The sequence below is a fragment of the Balaenoptera borealis genome (assembly GCF_965194805.1).
Source record: "Balaenoptera borealis genome assembly, chromosome: 17".
Lineage (NCBI taxonomy): Eukaryota > Metazoa > Chordata > Mammalia > Artiodactyla > Balaenopteridae > Balaenoptera > Balaenoptera borealis.
The window spans coordinates 3,234,107-3,254,345 of NC_138876.1; the positions used below are offsets into that span (position 1 = coordinate 3,234,107).

The window sequence follows — 20,239 nt, forward strand, 5'->3', positions numbered from 1 at the left end:
TAGTCCCCTCCATTAGAACAACATACCTTATAGGGCCATTGTGAGATTATATGAGAAATTTGTATCAAGCACATTGTACTTTACCTGCTGGGTAAATGGTAGCTACCATGATTTTGTTATTTTGAGGGAGTAGATGTGAAAGCCTGCTCAAGTGGCTGGTTCTTCATGGTGATAAATAAGCAAATCTGTTCCCTATTGGCTTGGGCACTAGAAAGCCCAGGTGAGACATGGCCCTATGGAGAAGTATCCAAGTGGACTGCATGGTAGAATAGAGCCCTACAACATGGAAAGGAGTAAGGAAACCTTTATAATACTGTTGGTGGATCAGAAATCCTAAGAGGTGATGGGCTTTGCCCAAACTGGGGTGATCATATCATCCAACCAGAACACTTTTAGCCAGGACAACAGGCATATATTGGGGTTGTCCTAGGCAAATCAGGATATATGATCACCCTATCCCAAGGCCATACAAGTAGCATTTGAAAGAATTGAGACGGAACTTAGATCTATCCCACTCTGTCTCAAAGTGCTTTCTCATACTTGCTTTTATTAATCCTGAGAGTGACCTTATGAAGTGATTATTCCCATTTTATATGTGAAGATATTTAAGTTATATAGTTAGTGAGTAATGGAGTTTATGCTCTGACCTGCACTCTTGACTGGTTTCAGTGGTAATTCTCAACCCCACCAAGCCTCTTTGGGCATTGGTCTTCATCTTTGAGATTGCATGCATGATTGGATGTTTCAGGGAAGTAGATTTGCCTTATGAGAGAACTTTCTAACAGGGCTCTGTATCATTGTATGAAACTTTCCACCTCTGTTAGGACTTTTTATAGAGGGGTTCTGGTGTGGGTGTGAGGTTGGACTTGATGATTTTAGATGTTCCTTCCAATCCAACTTTAAGTGTCTAAAACTCCTTGAGAGCAAGTTTGGTATATTCGTTGAATTCTCAGCATTCAGAGGAGATGCTCAGGAAACGTTAAAACTACGTAAGCAACATAACTCCAGAAGCAAGATATACCTGGGACAAGTCTGGACACCTCTCTCTGATGGCTGGGGGGCTGTGGCTAGCCTTTACATTCTCTGAGCCTCAGTTTTCTCATTGGTCAGAATGCAGAGTAGTCTCCTCCCTCCCTCCCCCACAGATTTGCTGGGACAATAAAATAAATTAATGTGAGTACATTGTAAACAGAAACATTGTACAAAAATAACAGTGTTTCCTTTTGCCAGCTTTCAATCTTGCTTTCCAAATTGCTTCTCTTATTCATTTATAGAGAGAATGAGAACAAAGAAGGACTATGGAAAGAGGGCAGGCAACAGAGTCAGACAGCCTGGGATTTGAATCCTAAATAGCACCAGCCGCTTGTGTGCCAAGTGGAGTGTTCTTTCTGGACCTCAGCGCTAAGAATAGCTACCTTGTATCGATCTTATGAAGACACCATGTGCTAAACAGGGAGCTCTATTCCTGGCACTTAGACCTCCATAAAGGGTGGCCTCTTTTAATGTCTGTTTTCTGTGTTCTGTAATTGTCAACCTGTGCTCTCAGCGCCACGGAGAAGCCACCTTGGGCGGCTTTTTGTAGGGTCCTGGAAGCGTTCTCTCTTAGCCTCTGGGCGCCTGTGTTGAAAATCCTTCCTGGCTGTCTGGTGTGCTGGAAATCCGTTCCACCTGTTTTGCCCTGAAGATGTGTTCTGTTTATAATTCATTCCTACTCTTTGGAAAACAATTCAATAAAAACTCATTTGGTTTTCCACTGGCCCAGGGCAGGGATGAGGGATAGCGCATTATTATTTTATAAAAAAATATAAATAATAAAGTCATAAAACAACACTGGTCACAGAGCAGAGAGTCAATAAATGCTTGCTGGATTAGAGTAAAAGTGATGGCTCAGTTTTTCCATGGCTGCTGTATTGGCTGAACTATTCCTGTCCACCATTACACTTTTTTTTTTCTTACTGAAAAAGAGATACATGCATATGGTAAAAAAATTCAAACAGAACACAAAAACACGCAAGGGAAAGAACGTCTCCCTCATCCTCTTTCTCTCAACCCTCTCTGGAGATGCCACTGTTGACAATTACTAATGTATTTTTCAAATATGCTATGCACATTCCAACCTATGTATGTGAATTCCTTTTTAAGTTTTATTTTTTTATTTTTAACCTGGATAACCCCTTCTGCCCCTAACTAGCAAGCTGGGCTCTGGAACTAAGGACAGCTGTGCCACACCAGGGGGCCTATTTGGAGCCGTAGACGGGACCCCCAGAGTCAGGAGTGGTTTTCCAAGGAGGAATGGGGACCAAGCATCAGCCCTCGGGCAGTCTGCTTGGGGCTCGGGCTCTGACCTTCTACTTCCCGGCCCCGCCCAGCCCCTGTGACCTTGCACATAAGGCATGCCCTGGAGACACGCAGCCTCAGTTTCTCAGCCTGTAAAAGGGGAACTTCTGCTCTCCCCAAGGTAGTTCAGAGCGCTGGCGACAACGCCTGCGGGTGTGAGACACGAAGCCCGGCTCGGCGCGTGGGCAAGGAGCGTGATGCCGTAGGGGTTTTGCAGAGGCCTGGGCTGGAGGGCTCCACCACGGAGGTGAAATTTGAGCTGCGCGCCTTGAGGGCTTGGAAAGGCGCGCGGAGGCGGGAGTGGCATCTCCTTCGGGGTGCGCGGCCCCAGGAGCCAAAGCTTTTCTTTCCGTCTCAGCTGCTCTCCTTCCCCTTTTCTTCTTCTGGGTCCCTCCATCTCCCTCCTCCTCCCTGCCCCTCCCTGCGACCATCTAGCTCCCTCCACTTTTCATCACTCCCTTCCTCCCCCTCCTCCTTCCCTCGCTTCCCCGGAGTCTCTTCCAAAACCCGGAGCGGAACGCCGGCCCGGGACGGGCCCTGCGCATGCGCAGGGGCGGTGCCGGCTTAGCCGCTAGTCGGAAGCTCCAGCTCTGAGCCGGGGGAGCGTTCGAAGAGGCTGCTCGGCCCCGCCGCCCGCCAGGCCGTTGGCTCCGGGCCCGGGGTTCCGGCTGTGTAAGTGCAAGGTGGGGGGCTCCCGGGCAGGGAGGGTGTCGGGTAGGCTGCGGGAGGGCTGTCCGTGTGTCACGGCGCTCGAGGGCGCCAGCCAGCTTGTGTCCCGCCGAGGGGCTCGCCTCAGCCCACACCTGCTCGGGCCACCTGCCCCAGCCCCGTTACCCTGCCCGGAGCCCGGCCACACCCGTCCAGGGCCGCGTCCGCACCTGCCGAGGGCCCGGCCCGCACCTGCCGCCTCCCGGGCCCGGCCCTGGCTCTCCTTAGCTCTCTGCGGTCGTCCCCTTCCGCTCTTCCGCCCGCGGGTCCCCTCCGCCCGGCCTCCCTCTCCTCGGCCCCTGCCCCCGGGCCGGCGGGTCTGGGGACCCGGCTGGGACCCGCGGCTGGGGTCGGCCTCCGGGCGGCGCTGCAGCCTGCGCCCCCGGCCGCCTTCCCCTCCCCGCGGTCCCGGGAGGCCCTTTTCTCCCTTTTCCTCCTCCTACTCCTCTTTTGGATTCAAAGTGTCTCAGATCCCGCTCGGCGGCGGCAGGCGCTGATTCCCGGGGATGAGCTCCTCGAATTGCAAAGTCCGGCTTCTCCTGGCCAAGTCTCGGGAAGAGAGAGCACAGTGCCTGCCTTGGTCTCCTCCCCCCGCTCATTTGCCCCACGTGAATGCCCTTTAACACGGAGTTTTCTGGTGTTCGGTGGGGTGCTTGTGGATTTCACGTGTTTTTATAGAGAGAGGGATTACAGTGTTGAAAGCAGGGCTCGGTTTAGTTAAAGATGAGTTGAGGGTATGAGGCTGTGACATCCTCCATCATCTCCCCGCCCCAGTTTAAACGCGACTGGCGATTTTTAAAACGTAGTTTTATAGTCGTTTCCTAGTCCAGCCCAGCTAGTATTCCTTAACACGAAATAGCAGCACTAGAGGCATGATATTGGAGAACCAGGAATATTGCAGTCCTAAAGATGTCCTGGCAAGGTTTTTTGTTTTGTTTTTCTTAAATTGTGGGGCAGTCCAATAGTATAGAGGGAAAAATAGTTGTCAAGAAATATTTGATCAAATAACAGCGTTATTGAGATAATGTTCACATACGATAAAGTCCACCCATTTAAATTGTACATTTCAGTGGGTTTTAGTATACTCACAGTTGTGCAACCATTATTATTCCAGAACATTTTCCTCACTTCAGAAAGAAATTCCATACCCGTTGTCAGTCTCCCCTCCTGCAGCCCGGGGCAGCCACAGATTTACTTTCTGTCTCTAAGGAGTTGCATATTTGGGGCATTTCATGTAAATGGAATCATACAGTATGTGGCCTTTTGTGCCTGGCTTCTTTCACTTAGCATAACGTTTTCAAGGTCCACCCATATTGTAGTAGGGTCAGTACTTTGTTCCTTTTTATGGCTGAGTAATATTCTGTTGTTATGGATAGATCACATTTTGTTTATGCATTTATCAGGTGATGGACACTTGCGTTGTTTCCACTTTTTGGCTCTTAGGAATAATACTACTATGGATGTTAGCGTACTAGTTTTTGTGTGGACATGTATTTTCAAATCTCTTTGGTATATACCTAGGAGTAGAACTGCTGTTTATATGGTAACTCTATGTTTAACTTTTTGAGGAACTACCAAGTTGAAGAAACGTATTCTTGACGTTTTAATATTTGTATTAGATTAGTCTCAGACACCAGAGCTGGCTCAGTGCCAGGGCTTATTTCATCAGATTCTTTCTCCCTTGAAGAAAGTAGTGGAAAAGCATGGACTCTGGAACCTGGCTCCAGTTTACCTCTTACAGATTAGGAGACCTTGAGCAGCTGACTGAGCCTGGTTCCTCATCTGTAAGGTTGAAAATGGGAATGCTTGTTTCTTAGGATTGTTGTGAAGTCTAACTATGATAAGTTGTAAAGTGCCCAGTGCAGCCCTTTTCCTACCTTATATGAGACAAATTTTCTCCCGTGGTACTTGCATATTTTGAACCTGGGGCAAAAGTGAACAAGAAGTTTGCTAATACTGAGCTGCTTCAGGGAAAACCCTTGCCTGAGGTTGTAAGGTTTATTGAGCTGTGGCATGGATTTGATTGCTGGTCTGCTTTTCAGGGCCTAGTTGGAACTGGAAGGGACCCAGAGGGGTCTTTTAGTCCAGGGTGACTTCATTGTTTAGATTTCATAGATTGGTAAGCGCTAAAAAGCTGGAGGGCCAATCATAGGCTTGTCAATTTTTATTTTTGCCCAGACAGAATAATGGAAAAACAAGCCCCATCTCCCCCCCCTATTGTTTTATAAAAGCAAGAATGTTTGGGAATTCCCTGGCAGTCCAGTGGTTAGGACTCTGTGCTTTCATTGCGGTGGCCCAGGTTCAGTCCCTGGTCAGGGAACTAAGATCCTACAAGCCGTGGGGCGCAGCCAATTAAAAAAAAAAAAAGAATGTTTTAACAGCAAAAAATGAGACAGTTCATAACCTAAAAATGATAACAATAGTAGTTAATATTTATAAAGCACTTACTAAATTTACTTTAGTTTTATGGGAAGCTTAATATACATTGTTCATATTTTTCTCATTTGACTTCAGACTAGAGAAATTGAACACCTTCTGTCCTCAACCTGTGTCAGAACCACAGGCCACCTCTGCACCTGTAGCACACTTGCCTTTTTTGTGCATCAACTTTTTTGCTTATAGAAGAGGGGTGTTGGCAGGAGCAGTAGCACATAATCTCCTGATAGATGAGAAGGGCTGGGGCCAGGCCCTGAAACTAGCCAACCTGCTGAAACAGGCACTGTAAGCTTTTTGAAGTTCGACCTTCTTCCTTTTTTTTTTGATGTGGATCATTTTCAAAGTCTTTATTGAATTTGTTACAATATTGCTTCTGTGTTATGTTTTGGTTTCTTGGCTGCGAGGCATGTGGGATCATAGCTCCTTGACCAGGGATGGAACCCGCACCCCCTGCATTGGAAGGCGAAGTCTTAACCGCCAAGGAAGTCCCCCTTCTTCCTTTTCTAACTCTTATGTTAAACGTTTTTACATGTACGTGCAGTTTAAAGAATGGCAAAACAAGCATCGCTGGATCTACCATCTAGCTTAAGAGACAGAACATAACTACTACTTCTGAAGCCCACTGCTTCCCTTTCAAACTGCATTCCTCTTTGCCACCCAGGTAACCACTATCCAAATTTACTTTTTCTTTATAATTTTACCATATGTGTAAACAAGATATTGTTTAAGTGTTGCCTGTTTTTGAACTTTACATAAATGGAATGGTGCTGCTTGTATTAATCCACAACTTGCTTTATTTGCCCATCATGTTTTTGAGATTCATCTTTGTTCCTGCAGTGTAGCTCTAGGTCATTCATTTGCACTGTTCTAAAGTATTTCATTGTGTTAAACGACCACAGTTTAGTTACCCATTCTCCTGACCGTGGACATTTGCGTTCTCTTCAGTTCTTGCTTCTGTGAACCTGCCAGCCACATGCCAGAATACATGCCACCTGTCAAATAGGAGAGTTACCTTTGGTCTACATTTTTGCAAACGTGGTGTTTTTATATTTAAAACATTTTGTCTTTATACCCATGTTCATAATAGTATTATTCATAGTAGCCAAAGCTAGAAACAACCCAAATGACCTTCAATGAATGAATAAATAAAATGTGGTATATATATACAATGAAATATTATTCAGCATTAAACAAGAAGGAGATTCTGATACATGCTACAACACTGACGAACCTTGAAGACATTCTGCTAAGTGAAATAAGCCAGTCACAAAAGGACAAATAGCATATGATTTCACTTATGTGACGTGCCTAGCGTGGTCAGATTCATAGAGACAGAAAATAGATGGGGGCGTGCCGGGGGTGGGGGGATGGGGAGCTAGTGTTTCATGGGGACAGAGCTTCAGTGGTGAAGGTGAAAAAGTTCTGGAGATGGTTGCACAACAGTGTAAGTGTACTTAATGCCATAGAACTCTACATTTAAAAAGGTAAGTTTTGTATTATGTATATGTTACCACGATAATTTTTTTTTTTGGTCAGTCGGGTGGGTATGAAATGGTCTATCCCTGTGGTTTTAATTTGCTATCTCCTGATCGCCATTGAGGTGGAGCATCTTAGTGTACACGTCTTGGCTGCTTGAGTTTCCTCTTCAGAGATGTCTGTTTGAGCGATTTGTCCATTTTCTGATTGGGTTATGCTCTTTCTTACTCATGGATTACGCATTGTGCCAGTACTACTACTGGAGAGTCTGTCCTTTCCTACTGTCCTAGAATGGCACCTCAGCTGTATTTCAAATTACCATGCGTGTGTGGGTCTGGTTCTGGGCTTGATGACGTTTCCATTTTTCTCTCTATCCCTGTGCCAATACTGTGCTGACTATAGGTTTTTTTTTTTCCCCCTACAGATTTATTGAAATATAATTCACATGCTATACAGTTCAACCATTTAAATACACAGTTCAGTGGTTTTTAATGTATTCACAGAGCTGTACAACCATCACCACAATCAATTTTAGAACATTTCATCACCCCACAAAGAAACCCTATGTTCCATTAGCAGTTATATCGGGTGGGACAAATGCCCTTCCCCATTGGTCGTTCCTCAGGAGTTTCTTGGCTATTGACCATAAACTAACTTGTTACATTCCATGAAAAATCTGATAGGAATTCTAATCAGAATTGTGTTGAATCTATATATCAAAATGGAGAGAATGAACATCTTTATGATATAAACTTTTTCTACCCATGCATATATCTGGGACCCTACCTTTTCGTCTGTACAGAGCCTGGCACATGGGAAGTCCTCATTAGATGTTGGGGATGTGAATGATGAGATTTTATACATCATTAGTTTCAACCATAGCCTTGCACAAAAGAGAAAACTAACCTCAGTGAAGCTACGTGACTCACTTATGGTCACAAAGAGTGACAGCCAGCGCTGGAGCCAACCCGATGCACGTGGTGCTTGCAACGAGTTCGCCGCCGCCTACTGATGGGGAGCAGCATGCTTTTTGCGAATAATATATGCTGGTTGGCCGCTTTCAGTTTCATTGGTTCTATCTTATCTGTAGGTGTTTTTCTTCTGGTGGGCCTGTGCGTGATGTGGGACATGTTAATAAAGATCTGTGTCTGGGAGAACTCTGGGCCAGGTGCAGGGAGTGCCCACTGAGCACATGCTTGAATTGGGAAAAGCCACAGTAAAGGTTGGAATTTCCATTACGGTTCAAACTTCCTGATTTCTATGACCTATTATACCTTGATTTAGCCCACCTTAATTTTGGATGCACAAATATGGAATAACTTGATGAAACGTCATTGTACGGTATTGTAGAGAGAGGACCTTGTATGATTTTTCTCTTTCTTTTTTCTAACACCTGTTCTCCTGGGCCTTACAGATCCTGCACCCATTCAGCAGTGCCCAGGGCTTGCTCGGTGCTGCACTGAAGCAAAATTTGTTTATAAGGGCCTTTCCTCATCTACTCTGGGCCTCCGTTTTCTTCTCTGCACAATGAAGGCTTAGACTAGATAAGGGTTTTTCAATATCTTTGCCACCTTTTAGAAACAGAAAACTTTCAAATCCACCCCCCACCCATCCCAGTGCTTAAGATTTTGATACGTCCCCCAAGGGGTGACATCCCTCTTTGTTGAAAGTTGATGTGCTTTTGGTTCTTTCCAGGAGGTGCAGAAAAGACTGCAGAGAATTACTGCAGGGAGGGGCCGGGGGGCAGTGTATCACACTTTACAGTGTGAGTGCCGGGGCAGGGGCTGGGGTGGGGGGGTGCGGGAGCGCCTGCGTTTAAATACTGCTGCTGACGTGGCCTCTCTGTGATCTTGCACAATGTGACAGACCTCTTTCCCTCAGTTTCTTCATGTGTAAAGTTGAGGTGATAATATTTAGAGGTTTTCATGAGATAATATACACAGAAGCTATTTGTGTCCTGCGTAGAAACAAGACCTGTTAGCGGGTCAGAGGTTTCCTTTTTTTTTTCAGGAACTCAATAGCCACATGTGGCCAGTGGCTCCTGTATTGCACAGTGCAGGGCTAGACCCACCGTTTTTTTTTTTGTTTGTTTGTTTGTTTGTTTTATCAGTCATCAATTTTATACACATCAGTGTATACATGTCAATCCCAATCGCCCAATTCAGCACACCACCATCCCCACCCCACCACAGTTTTCCCCCTTTGGTGTCCATACGTTTGTTCTCTACATCTGTGTTTCAACTTCTGCCCTGCAAACTGGTTCATCTGTACCATTTTTCTAGGTTCCACATACATGCGTTAATATACGATATTTGTTTTTCTCTTTCTGACTTACTTCACTCTGTATGACAGTCTCTAGGTCCATCCACGTCTCAACAAATGACTCAATTTCGTTCCTTTTTATGGCTGAGTAATATTCCATTGTATATATGTACCACATCTTCTTTATCCATTCGTCTGTCGATGGGCATTTAGGTTGCTTCCATGACCTGGCTATTGTAAATAGTGCTGCAATGAACATTGGGGTGCACGTGTCTTTTTGAATTACGGTTTTCTCTGGATATATGCCCGGTAGTGGGATTGCTGGGTCATATGGTAATTCTATTTTTAGTTTTTTAAGGAACCTCCGTATTGTTCTCCATAGTGGCTGTATCAATTTACATTCCCACCAACAGTGCAAGAGGGTTTCCTTTTCTCCACACCCTCTCCAGCATTTGTTGTTTGTAGATTTTCTGATGATGCCCATTCTAACTGGTGTGAGGTGATACCTCATTGTAGTTTTGATTTGCATTTCTCTAATGATTAGTGATGTTGAGCATCTTTTCATGTGCTTCTTGGCCATCTGTATGTCTTCTTTGGAGAAATGTCTATTTAGGTCTTCAGCCCATTTTTGGAAAAAAAAAAAAAAAAATCTTGTTCCTGCTGCTCTGTCCAGGTGTGTTGTGCAGTTCCTGGAGGGTGAGGGTTGACTCTGAAGTCCAGCATGGGGTAGGTGGCCCCAGGATCTGCGTTCCCCAAATTGCTCCCACCTCCCTCCCCAGTCCTCTTCCTCTCAGCCCAGGATGAAATCCCTGCCATTGGACTTACTCAGAGGTCTAGTGGAAATGGCCTTTTATTTTTATTGTTTCATCTGGGAGGGCTGCTGTCATGATCTCTGTAGTCAGCTTCTGGTGACCCGAAGGCTATGCAATTTGGAGTTCCTAGTCAAGAAAAAGAAAACACAATTACAAATACAAAATTAGATATAGGGCCTTGGAAGGGGCTCTTGCAAGTGGGGGCCGTTAGCTCTGTTAGCTTCACAGTACAGCGGCCTCTGGCCGTGAGTACCCATCCCTGTACTCTGAAGTAGGAGAGACCAGTGGGGTCAGTGGAAAGATTTACTGAGTGTATCTCACGGGCTAGGCGTTTCCCTATTTGTACGGTGTATTCCTTATTTGATACAATGAGCTCATTTAATCTCAATAGCCTTTAAAAAAAATTAGACCTTTTATTTTGAGATGTAATGTAGATTCCCATGCAGTTGTAAGAGATAATATTGAGAGAGCTTATGGACCCTTTGCCCAGTTTCCCTTGATGGTACCGTCTTGCAAAGTTATGGTACAATATTAAAACCAGAATATTGACTCACTAACCCTTTGAGGTTTGTGTTATTATCCACATTTTAATTCATGATAAAACTGGGGTTTAAAGAAGCACACAGGCCTGCCCCAGGTCACTGACGTTGTTAGTGTAGAGTCAGGGGTGGAACGTGGGCTTCACATTTCGGGGCAGTGCCATTATGATGGTCTGTGGAAGGGGGCAGCATTCATTTGCTTGTTTGTTCGTTCATTCAGCAAACATTTATTAACTCCTATGGGCCAGATGCTTTCCTGTGGGTTATCTAATTGAATTCAACTGTACTGAGAATCAGGTAATGTTTTCTTTCTTTCTTTTTTTTTTTTTTTTTCTTTCTTTCTTTTTTAATTTTTATTGGAGTATTGTTGATGTTGCTTTCTTTTTATATCTAACAAAATTCACTCAGAGAGGTTATTAAAACTCTCCCAAGGAAACACAGCTCATAAAGGAGGGATAGGAACCATGTATAGCCTCTCCTTCTACGTCAGGCAGTATGCCCGGCACTTTGCATTTTCAGCCTTCCTCAATCCAGATGTCTTCTTAGAAAGCAAGTTTTATTATTGCCATTATTTTTCAGTTCAGGAGCTCAAGTGGACTGGAGTTCAAGTCCAGACCATCTGATTCCACTGTGGTTCTTTTCATTCTGTTCTGCTGAGGGGCTGGGGAAGCAGTTCCTTCCGTTGTTCATTCATTTATTCAGCTTTTTTTTTTTTTTTTAATTATTTGCTTTATTTATTTATTTTTTAAAATTTTATTTATTTATTTTTATTTATGGCTGTGTTGGGTCTTTGTTTCTGCGCGAGGGCTTTCCCCAGTTGCGGCAAGCGGGGGCCACTCTTCATCGCGGTGCGCGGGCCTCTCACTATCGCGGCCTCTCCCGTCGCGGAGCACAGGCTCTAGAGCGCAGGCTCAGCAATTGTGGCTCACGGGCCTAGTTGCTCCGCGGCACGTGGGATCCTCCCGGACCAGGGATCAAACCCGTGTCCCCTGCATTGGCAGGCAGACTCTCAGCCACTGCGCCACCAGGGAAGGCCTATTCAGCTTTTTGAGCACTGACTCCACATCAGTGCCTGGCGCCTGGCTAGGTGTTGGAAACAGAAAACAAGAGATGGCCCCTTTTCTGCAGGAGCTCCAGGCCCGGTGCAAGAGAAGGGAATTGTGATAAGAGCGGTGATAGCCACATGCAGAACTCCGAGGGCAGACTGTTCCCCACAGCTCTGCTTGGGGCTTACCCTGCCTTCCAGCTGGTGGGTGCCGGCATCACCACGTCCCCGAGCGTGCTGGCAGCCTGCAAAACCCGGTGCACCTCAAAGCCTCTTCTTCTCTCCGGGCAGGGTCTTCACCATGAGCGTCCCTGACTACATGCAGTGTGCTGAGGACCACCAGACTCTCCTCGTGGTGGTCCAGCCCGTGGGGATCGTCTCGGAGGAGAACTTCTTCAAGATCTACAAGAGGATCTCGTCCGTGAGCCAGATCAGCGTGCGCGACTCGCAGCGCGTGCTCTATATCCGCTATCGGCACCACTACCCGCCCGAGAACAACGAGTGGGGCGACTTCCAGACCCACCGCAAGGTCGTGGGCCTCATCACCATCACAGACTGCTTCTCGGCCAAGGACTGGCCGCAGACTTTCGAGAAGTTCCACGTGCAGAAGGAGATGTACGGCTCCACGCTCTACGACTCGCGGCTCTTCGTCTTCGGGCTGCAGGGGGAGGTGGCCGAGCAGCCGCGCACCGACGTGGCCTTCTACCCCGGCTACGAGGACTGCGGGACGGTGGAGAAGAGGATCGAGGACTTCATCGAGTCGCTGTTCATCGTGCTTGAGTCCAAGCGCCTGGACAGGGCCACGGACAAGTCCGGGGACAAGATCCCGCTCCTCTGCGTCCCGTTCGAGAAGAAGGACTTCGTGGGACTGGACACGGACAGTAGGTAAGTCTGCCTGGAGCCCAGGCTCCTCAGTGTGGGGGGCTTCCCGACATCCAGAAGCGGAGAAGCAAGTGGGAGCGTAGTCTTGCAGCGGGGGGAAAAGGGTGCAGTCCACTGGTTTTCAGACTTTTAAAAATGGGACAGCCTTTGGTTCAGGGAAATCGTTTTAGGGTTCATGTGGACACTTACTGCCCCTTTTCAGCTGGGAGCCCTGGTGGGACCCCCTGGAGCGCTGTCCCGTAGGGTAGCCACTGTCACTAAGACTGTGGAGGAGGCTGGTCTGAGCCGAGACGTGCTGTAGGTAAAATGCACGTCAGATGCTGAGACCTAGTCTAGGAAAAAGAATGCAAACTATCTCAGTATTTCTTTTTTATTGATTACATGTTGAAATAACACTTACATATATTAGATTAAATAAAATACGTTATTAAAATCAGTTGCGAGTGTTTGGTTTTCACTTTTCTAGATGTGCAAACTAGAAAACTTTATTTACGTGGCTCACATTGTTTTCCTGTTGGACAGCACTGCCCTCCGGCACAGTGTGAAGACTATTATTCAGCCTCATCCCTTCAATGTGTAGATGAGGGGCTGAACCCGGAGAGGCGGCAGAACGAGGTGCTAGCTGAGCTGGGGGTCGGGCCCGGGCCTCCTGCCTCCCAGTCCGGGCACCTGCAGGGCTCAGGCTCCTCCTCCTGCCAGACGGCCTCGCCATGGCAGCGCCAGAGCCCTCGCTTATGGTTAGGGTATCAGAAATGCCACAGGGACTTCCGAAAGAGCTCCCCACACAGAGGAAGGTGTGTTCATAGTTTCTGTGTCTCAGAGAGTGTCAGACAGAGCAGGGAAAGTTCAGTCCTCACTTTGTCCCTGTGATTAAGTCACCAGAATTGCAGACGAGCTCTGCTGGGCCATCTGCTTCCCCTCTCTGCCCTCTGCTCAGTTTCCCTGTGTGGCCAGTGTGGTGTCCCTCCTGCAGGAGAGGACGAGATGTACGCCTTTGCCGAGAGGTGGTCCCCTTTGCTGGGGAGAGCGCAGGTAGCTGTGTCACTCCTGGCCTTGGGCCCTGGGCCCTGAGTCTGTCCTCCCCGCTCTGTACAGGTCACACGATGGTCTCCCAGGTGAGGATGGGGGACATGGCGTGGGTGCCTTAGTGCCCGCTGCAGAGCAGGTGCTCAGGGCTTCCTGAACTTACCTAAGGTCAGACCTGACTTTCTGGTTGTTGATAAGTTAGAGGAGAAGATGTCACAGAGTTGAGGAAAAAGGTCCAGGCAGCCCTACGAGTGAGAGGCACAGAGTCCCCGAGCCACTCCGGCAGGTGGTGCCTGGCAGGGTCTGGAGGAATTTTCACTTCCCCACCCGGACACATCTGTGTGGTCTAAGGAAAGGGCAAGGCATGTCGTACCCACGATCCGTACTTAGTTTTCGCATGACCCTGTGATCTACATGCCAGCGCTCCCCTTCTGCTCCTCGGAGCCGAGGTGGCAAGGTTTAGGAGCCCAGGCACCGCCAAGGGGCAGAGCTGCCAGCACCAGGCCCACTCCCGGCCAGCTCCTCGCCTCACTTGTTGCCTCCTGCTGAGCCCCAGGCGTCAGGTGGGGTAGATGCCGTGGCAATCATCCCTCACAAAGTGGAGCCTCACGGGCACACAGCGGCCTGCATTTCCCGCATCACGGTGCCTGCGGCCTCGGCAGGGACTGCCTTCCCCTCCCTGGACAGACTGGTGGGTGAGTGGCTGAAGCCAGGAACCCTGCCCTGACCCCGTGACCAGTGCCTTATCCTTGCCAAACGAGGCACTGGTGACATTTCTGCTCATCAGCTTCTTGGCTTTGAGGTTGCAGACCCACCAGAGAAGGCCAGTTTGTTTTTGCCTTTTGAAATCTGTGCTCACAATTGGGCAGGAATAACTAGTTTCAGGATACTGTGCTTGGTGCATGGTGGCTGATCCTATTCCCAAGTGTTTACGCAGAGTGAATGAAACCTCCCTCCTGGTGGGTCCATTCTGTTCTCGCCGGTACCATAAACGCTCAGCCATCATATGCACTTCAGTGAGATAATGATGCCAGTGACCTCAACTCAAACACATTCTCCTCCAGTCGCTGTTCATCCCTTGTTGCTTTCACTCATCTCAGTTATCTAATTTTTAAAACAACAGTTAGGTGCAGGGACAGAGCCTAACTCTCCTGCAGCTCTTGGTAGGGGTGATAAAAAGTGTCCAACCTGAAATGAGATTGCATTTTGTGCCTCAGAAGGAAATGTCTAGATGTAGGTGGAGTTTTGGTTTGAGGCGCTGACGGGCTCCACGGCACGTGCCGCCAACCTGAGGCCCCAGCCTTCCCAGGGGCCGCAGGTGTGGGTGGGCTTCACTGAACGTCCATGTGTGCCCCTGGCCTCATCAAAGCCCACGTCAATTCTTGACCATGCTGTCAAAGTTATTTTTGTTCTGGTGTGTTTCTAATTTTTGCTTGTTCCTCTTTCTTTTCTTTTCCTTTGTTCTTTTTCTCTCATACCGCCCTGTGAGTATGTTGTTGGGTCTGAAAAGGTAGGCTGTGAACATGTTACATTGAAAATAGCTAGATTTCCCTCTGTGCTGCCTTCTTACCGCCTTCATCGCTTTAAAAAACAAAAACTTAACTGCTGCCTTGATCCATGTATTATCCTGGTCATCTTTTTATTTTCTAATTTTTTTCGAATTTTCGCTTTTTTAGCACACAACCCACTGGTGTTTGATAGCTATTCAAACACTTGCTTTGGGGAACCTGTTTGGTCTTCCTTATATTTGGTGACAAATGAGCCCTTATTAATTTTTGTTCGTTTGTTTTGAGGAAGTGAGATGCTAATTGATTTAAGCGGCTGCCGAGGGGTTTTCACGGGATATTTTAACTTGGAAGTCAAAGTCTGCCGCACCTTGCTTGATTCTGGCTTTTAAATGAATGCATTAGGCCCGCGGTTCTTGGCTGTCGCTGGTGATGTGCATGGTGGTGCTTACTGGCCAGTGGTCACCAGTGAAGAGGTGACCGGCTTGCGGGTCTGCTGGCCGTGGAGGGACGCTGTTGGAGGAACGGACACCAGATTTCCTTTTGCTTTCACCTTGACCATGCCATTTACTTTACTTTGTCTGAGCAACTTTCCGTCATAAAGGGGCAGAGGCTAGTCTAAAATCTATGCCACTCTTTTGCCCCCTTTACGAGGGCAGTTTTTCTAGGTATCAGAAAAGTATGTCCTTCTCCTAAATAGCTAGTTCGTTTGGATCTGGTGGACACAAGGACCTCTCTAAGTGACCATGGCTTCCTCTCTGCTTTAGCCAATAAGCGTTCAGAGCCAGGTCTGTGGTTTACCTTAGCAGATGTATAGGCCCTACCTGCACCAGCCTTTACTTTTAACCCATGTTGGCAAGAAATAGCTGATTTCTTTATTTGTTGAGGCTAATGTCCGCCACTGATGGGCATGTCATTAGTTTGCAACTCCATCACCCAAGGTCAGCTGTGAAGGGAGATGCTTTGGCTGACCTAGGACCTCACGTTCTTCCCCTGGTTCATCTCACCCCTGGGGAAGGGTTTTGCCACACCACCATGCTGTCCAGGAGACCTTGTTTCTCCTTTAATGCTCTGGTCCAAATGTGGACCCTTCATCTTTCATCGAGATAGGCCAGACTTTCTGCAAGGGTCCATCCCATTCTGGGGTGGGGGGACAAAACAGAAGTAAGTGTAGCAAGTGCAAGAAGTTGAGGCCATCTGGGTTGGAAAACATAGGGTGGGATCCTGTGATGGCTGGGCTGTGCCCTGGATGCAGGGCCTTTCCCATGGCTCCCGAGACTCAGAAGCTGGAGTTGGAGTGGCGTGGGAGCGGGGAGAAGATGGGGTCACGCTCACCTTTGAGGGAGGGAGGAAGGCCTGGGGTGGTGTGGAGCCCTGCCAGTCCAGTGGACTATCTTCCCCACGGTCACAAGGCAGATCAGACAGGGGATCTGAGGACGGAGGGGATGGGCATTGGGAGGAGGGGCTGACATGTGGAAGGATTGTTGGGTAGTTCTGGAATAGTCTTTCCCCTCAAAATAGACTTAAAAAAATCCAAATCTCTTAAGAACATTGATAGTTACTATGCAGGAAGCAGTTCTTTTTTGATCCTTCTAAGGGTAAGGCACTACACTGGTGGATACAAAGAATAGGACAGTCTATCCCAGGGGTTTGATACTTATTAGGGGGAATATGCAAGTTTATGAGGGGAGAAGGGTAGGGGAGGGAAACTAGCAAGGCTCTGTGTCAGGCACCAGTCAGCCTCCCCACCTACATATTTCACTCATGCCACATCGATGCCACCTGCGGTGGGTGGTAGCAGCCCCCTTTTCCAGAGTGGGAAGCCTTCTCAGAGAGGTTAAGTCATTAGCCCAGCATCACAGGGGTAGTAAATGCTGTAGCAGGATTCAAGCACTGCCTTGTCAGGCTTTCAAGGACGTGTTCTCACTACTAATTCTGTTACCTCCCTGTTACATCTGGAATGGTAAAGTGGATCAGTTTTGGAGCCTTTCAGAAAAAGTCTCTGACTTAAGTGCTGCCGTTCTGTTTCCTGAAGCTCAGCCTGGTCTGACGGTTAGGAAGCATGCTTTACATCCCAGAGCTGAAGGTCTTCATTTCACTCCAATGATGCCATGCTTGCAAATGACGCACAGGTGCAAAATCAGACTTAGAAACTTCCGAACTTGTAATGGAAACTGTCCAGCCCTCCCTTGATCCGCTTTCCTCAGCAGAATGTAACTATGCTGCAGGGTAGGCCTGGGCTTTCTTTATGGAGTGAAGGTTTAATATCCAACGGTAGCATAAAACAGTTCAGATGGAGGAAATCGACATTGATGATTTATTGGAAGATTTCATAAGACAAGGTGCAGAATCAGTTAATGGCCCATATACCATCTGAAATTGAGTACAGAACATTGCATTTCTTATTTTCTGTTTAGAGCTGTCTTACAACATAAAGTTGTCTACTTTGGAACTTCAGCTCCACCAAAGGGGCGCCTGTCAGTGTGTTTATGCACGATGCACGTAATCTAGGTTTCCTCAGTCCATCATATGCTAGTGCAAAATCATGGGCTGTAGCTATCACTTAATTATGCAAATGCCTTTAAAACTATATAATACCAAAAAGAAAAAAAAAAAAGAGATTACCTTTATCAAAGTTCCTTTGGATTTTAATTGCAAACTGTTGTTGAGCAGCTCTGGTTTTCCTTTGGATTTGAATATATACATTCTTTGCATGTAAATTGGTTTTTGGATTAGAATATACCAAGCCCTTTTTTTCCACAAGCCATGTAAGTAGTACCCAAATCGCACACATATGAAACACTTTCTTCTTTTAGCTGATCAGAAGTCATGAGAATAATGCAGCGTACATCTTTAGTTGAATTGTACTTAGTGTAAAGTGCAGTGTGAGCGCGTTCTGTGACAGTGCTTGCGGCTGTGTGTTAGGTGTTTTTGCACAGCTTCTAGAAAGGATGCCTTTCCCTTTATCTGGGGAGGCTGGCAGGTCTTTGCCTGTGATTTAGTTATGATTGATTTGAGGCCATTATGACTTAGGGGTTATTGGGTTTTTAATTTTTTCTATCAATCCTTATTTCCAATTCCTTTAACCCAGTGTTTATAACTTGTAAGAATAATGAAATAACGTGAGTCACTCTTTGAAGTATTTAGAGCATATTCACATTTTTGGCTAAGTTCTGTTGCTCATGGCTTTGAAATTCACCATTAGTTTTGAAATTTACAACAAATCATGGCATATTTTGAATATTTGCATTTTGTGTTAATGTTACCTTTATTTGCTACTGTGGCTTCATGTTGTATTTTTCTTTGTCATACTGTTTGCTCGTATGTTTTTTTTCCTTATCCATAAGCATATTCAGTGGTCACACAATGTGACAATTCTAATAATGTATATATAAGAACTCTGAACTTTTAGAGAGACTTAAAAAACGTGACATTACCATTTTCAAATGATCCGTGAAAGAAGGATCCATGTCTTTTTGGAAAAAGAATTTTGATGAGGAAGCTTATATTCTAAATTACAAAATTGGCTTAAAATATTTTAGTTTATTTTGTAGTTTACCTAACTACAAATCGAATTGTCTTAATTCCTTTATCTGTTTCTTACTGTGTTTTCAAAGGATTGGAACAGAATTGCTCATAATCTTGAGATGAGCCAGTCTTGGGGCATATAGTACTTCGAGAGTTAAATACTTTAATTTATATAAATCTGTGATAGAATTTTGTTTGTTTGGTATTTTGGAGATTTTCTCCAAAGTATTAGGGTTCATTCTATTTTTATATAATTTAGAATATTTTATATTGTTTTGTTGAATCGTATGACCTTAATGTGAAAAACTAAGAGCATATTTATTTAGCTGACTCCTTTTTGTAAAAATCCTGTATTTTCAAAACCAACTGTTTCTGATCACAATGATTGCACTTTTTATTTTTGAAAATGTTCTGGGCTATATTTTGCTACAGCGGATGTGCACCTTTGTAAGTTCATACGAAGATGTAATAATTTACTTTTTTTGGAGAGTTAAGACAGGATGCTTTAAAGCAAATTTTAGTCTAACAGGATAGGAGTAGAGTCTACTGAAAAAAAGTCTAATTCAAAATCTATTGAGTCAACATCATGGTGGTATTTGTAAACTGAGCCACATATTAAAAGTCCACAGTTGTGGTAATGGAGGAGGAAAATGTGCATTTGGATGCTGAATTCTTTTCTGGTTAGAACAGGAGGACACAGCAAGGAAGCAGGCCAAGCACTGCCCACCTTTGGGAGGGAGAGGCCCACAGGTGCAGAGGTTGGAGGCAGGGAAGGCTTCCTTGAGAAACTGAGTTGAAATGAGCCCTAAGGTGAGTGGGAAGTAGCTAGACCGAAGGGTCAGGTGGCCCCTGCGGTCACTGGGGACCTCGGTACTGCGGTAAGGCTGGGGAATGCAGGGGGCAGTGGGGAGGGCCAGAACTGTACTGGGGAAACTTTGAAGGTGTTGAAGTGAGGGAGTGACCTAATCAGATTTGTGCTTTGGGAAGGCCACTCTGGCTGTGTGTGAGTGTGTGTGTGTAGCAGGGATGAAGGGGAGGGTGGTACAGGGTGGGAGGGTCATTAGAAGACCATTAGAGGGCTGTTGAGGTGACCAGTGGGGGAGAGATGGCAGGGTGTGCTTGGGGATGGCGGGGCAGTTTAGATGCAGTATTTTCTTATGGGGAGGGCTTGTAAGCAGGGACCATCCTAGCAGCGCCTTGTGGCTGGGAAGAAAACAGATGGAGGCCAAGCCGACTTTCCTCTTCTCTCCTTCTCTGTGTTATGTGATGATCTTAGTTCAGCGAACATTTGGAACAGAAAAGGTACATTCCAGAGTTAGATCAGATGGGATTTAAGTTTGTATTGAGATCTGTACATTCATTTAGCTAGAAACTTCACATCTTTTGGATTAACATAGGGGTTTTTATTCTTGATAAGATTGCTTTCTTGGTGAGAGGAAATTTAATACAGCTGCTGTTTTTCTTGAAAAATCTTATCTTTTAAGAAATTTAATATTCACAAGAATAGGAATATTTAAAAATGATAAAGCAAGATTTTGGTATAATTTCTTTGGTTTCTGAGTTGATACAGAGTTAGAAGCTTTTGCATTATTTAATAGCACATCCTTGCCAATATTTAAAGAGCTGTTAGCGAGGGTCCCAGGCCCCACCTCTCAAAGTATCATTAAAGCTTGCTCTGAAATA

The 20,239-nt window shown here is 46.1% G+C and overlaps 1 protein-coding gene across 5 annotated transcripts in view; it reads left to right on the forward strand.

The window, feature by feature from the left end:
• TRAPPC9 (trafficking protein particle complex subunit 9) overlaps positions 1–20,239 on the forward strand; it is a 552,118-nt gene that overhangs the window by 34,224 nt on the left and 497,655 nt on the right. For 3 of the 5 annotated variants that reach the window (XM_082364605.1, XM_082364607.1, XM_082364606.1), the window contains one exon: positions 11,907–12,500. In XM_082364605.1, the coding sequence (XP_082220731.1) occupies positions 11,907–12,500 (594 nt within the window). Of the gene's footprint in view, positions 1–2,874; positions 3,021–11,906; positions 12,501–20,239 lie in introns of those variants that run through there. The other 2 variants (XM_082364608.1, XM_082364609.1) reach the window with 2 other exon arrangements.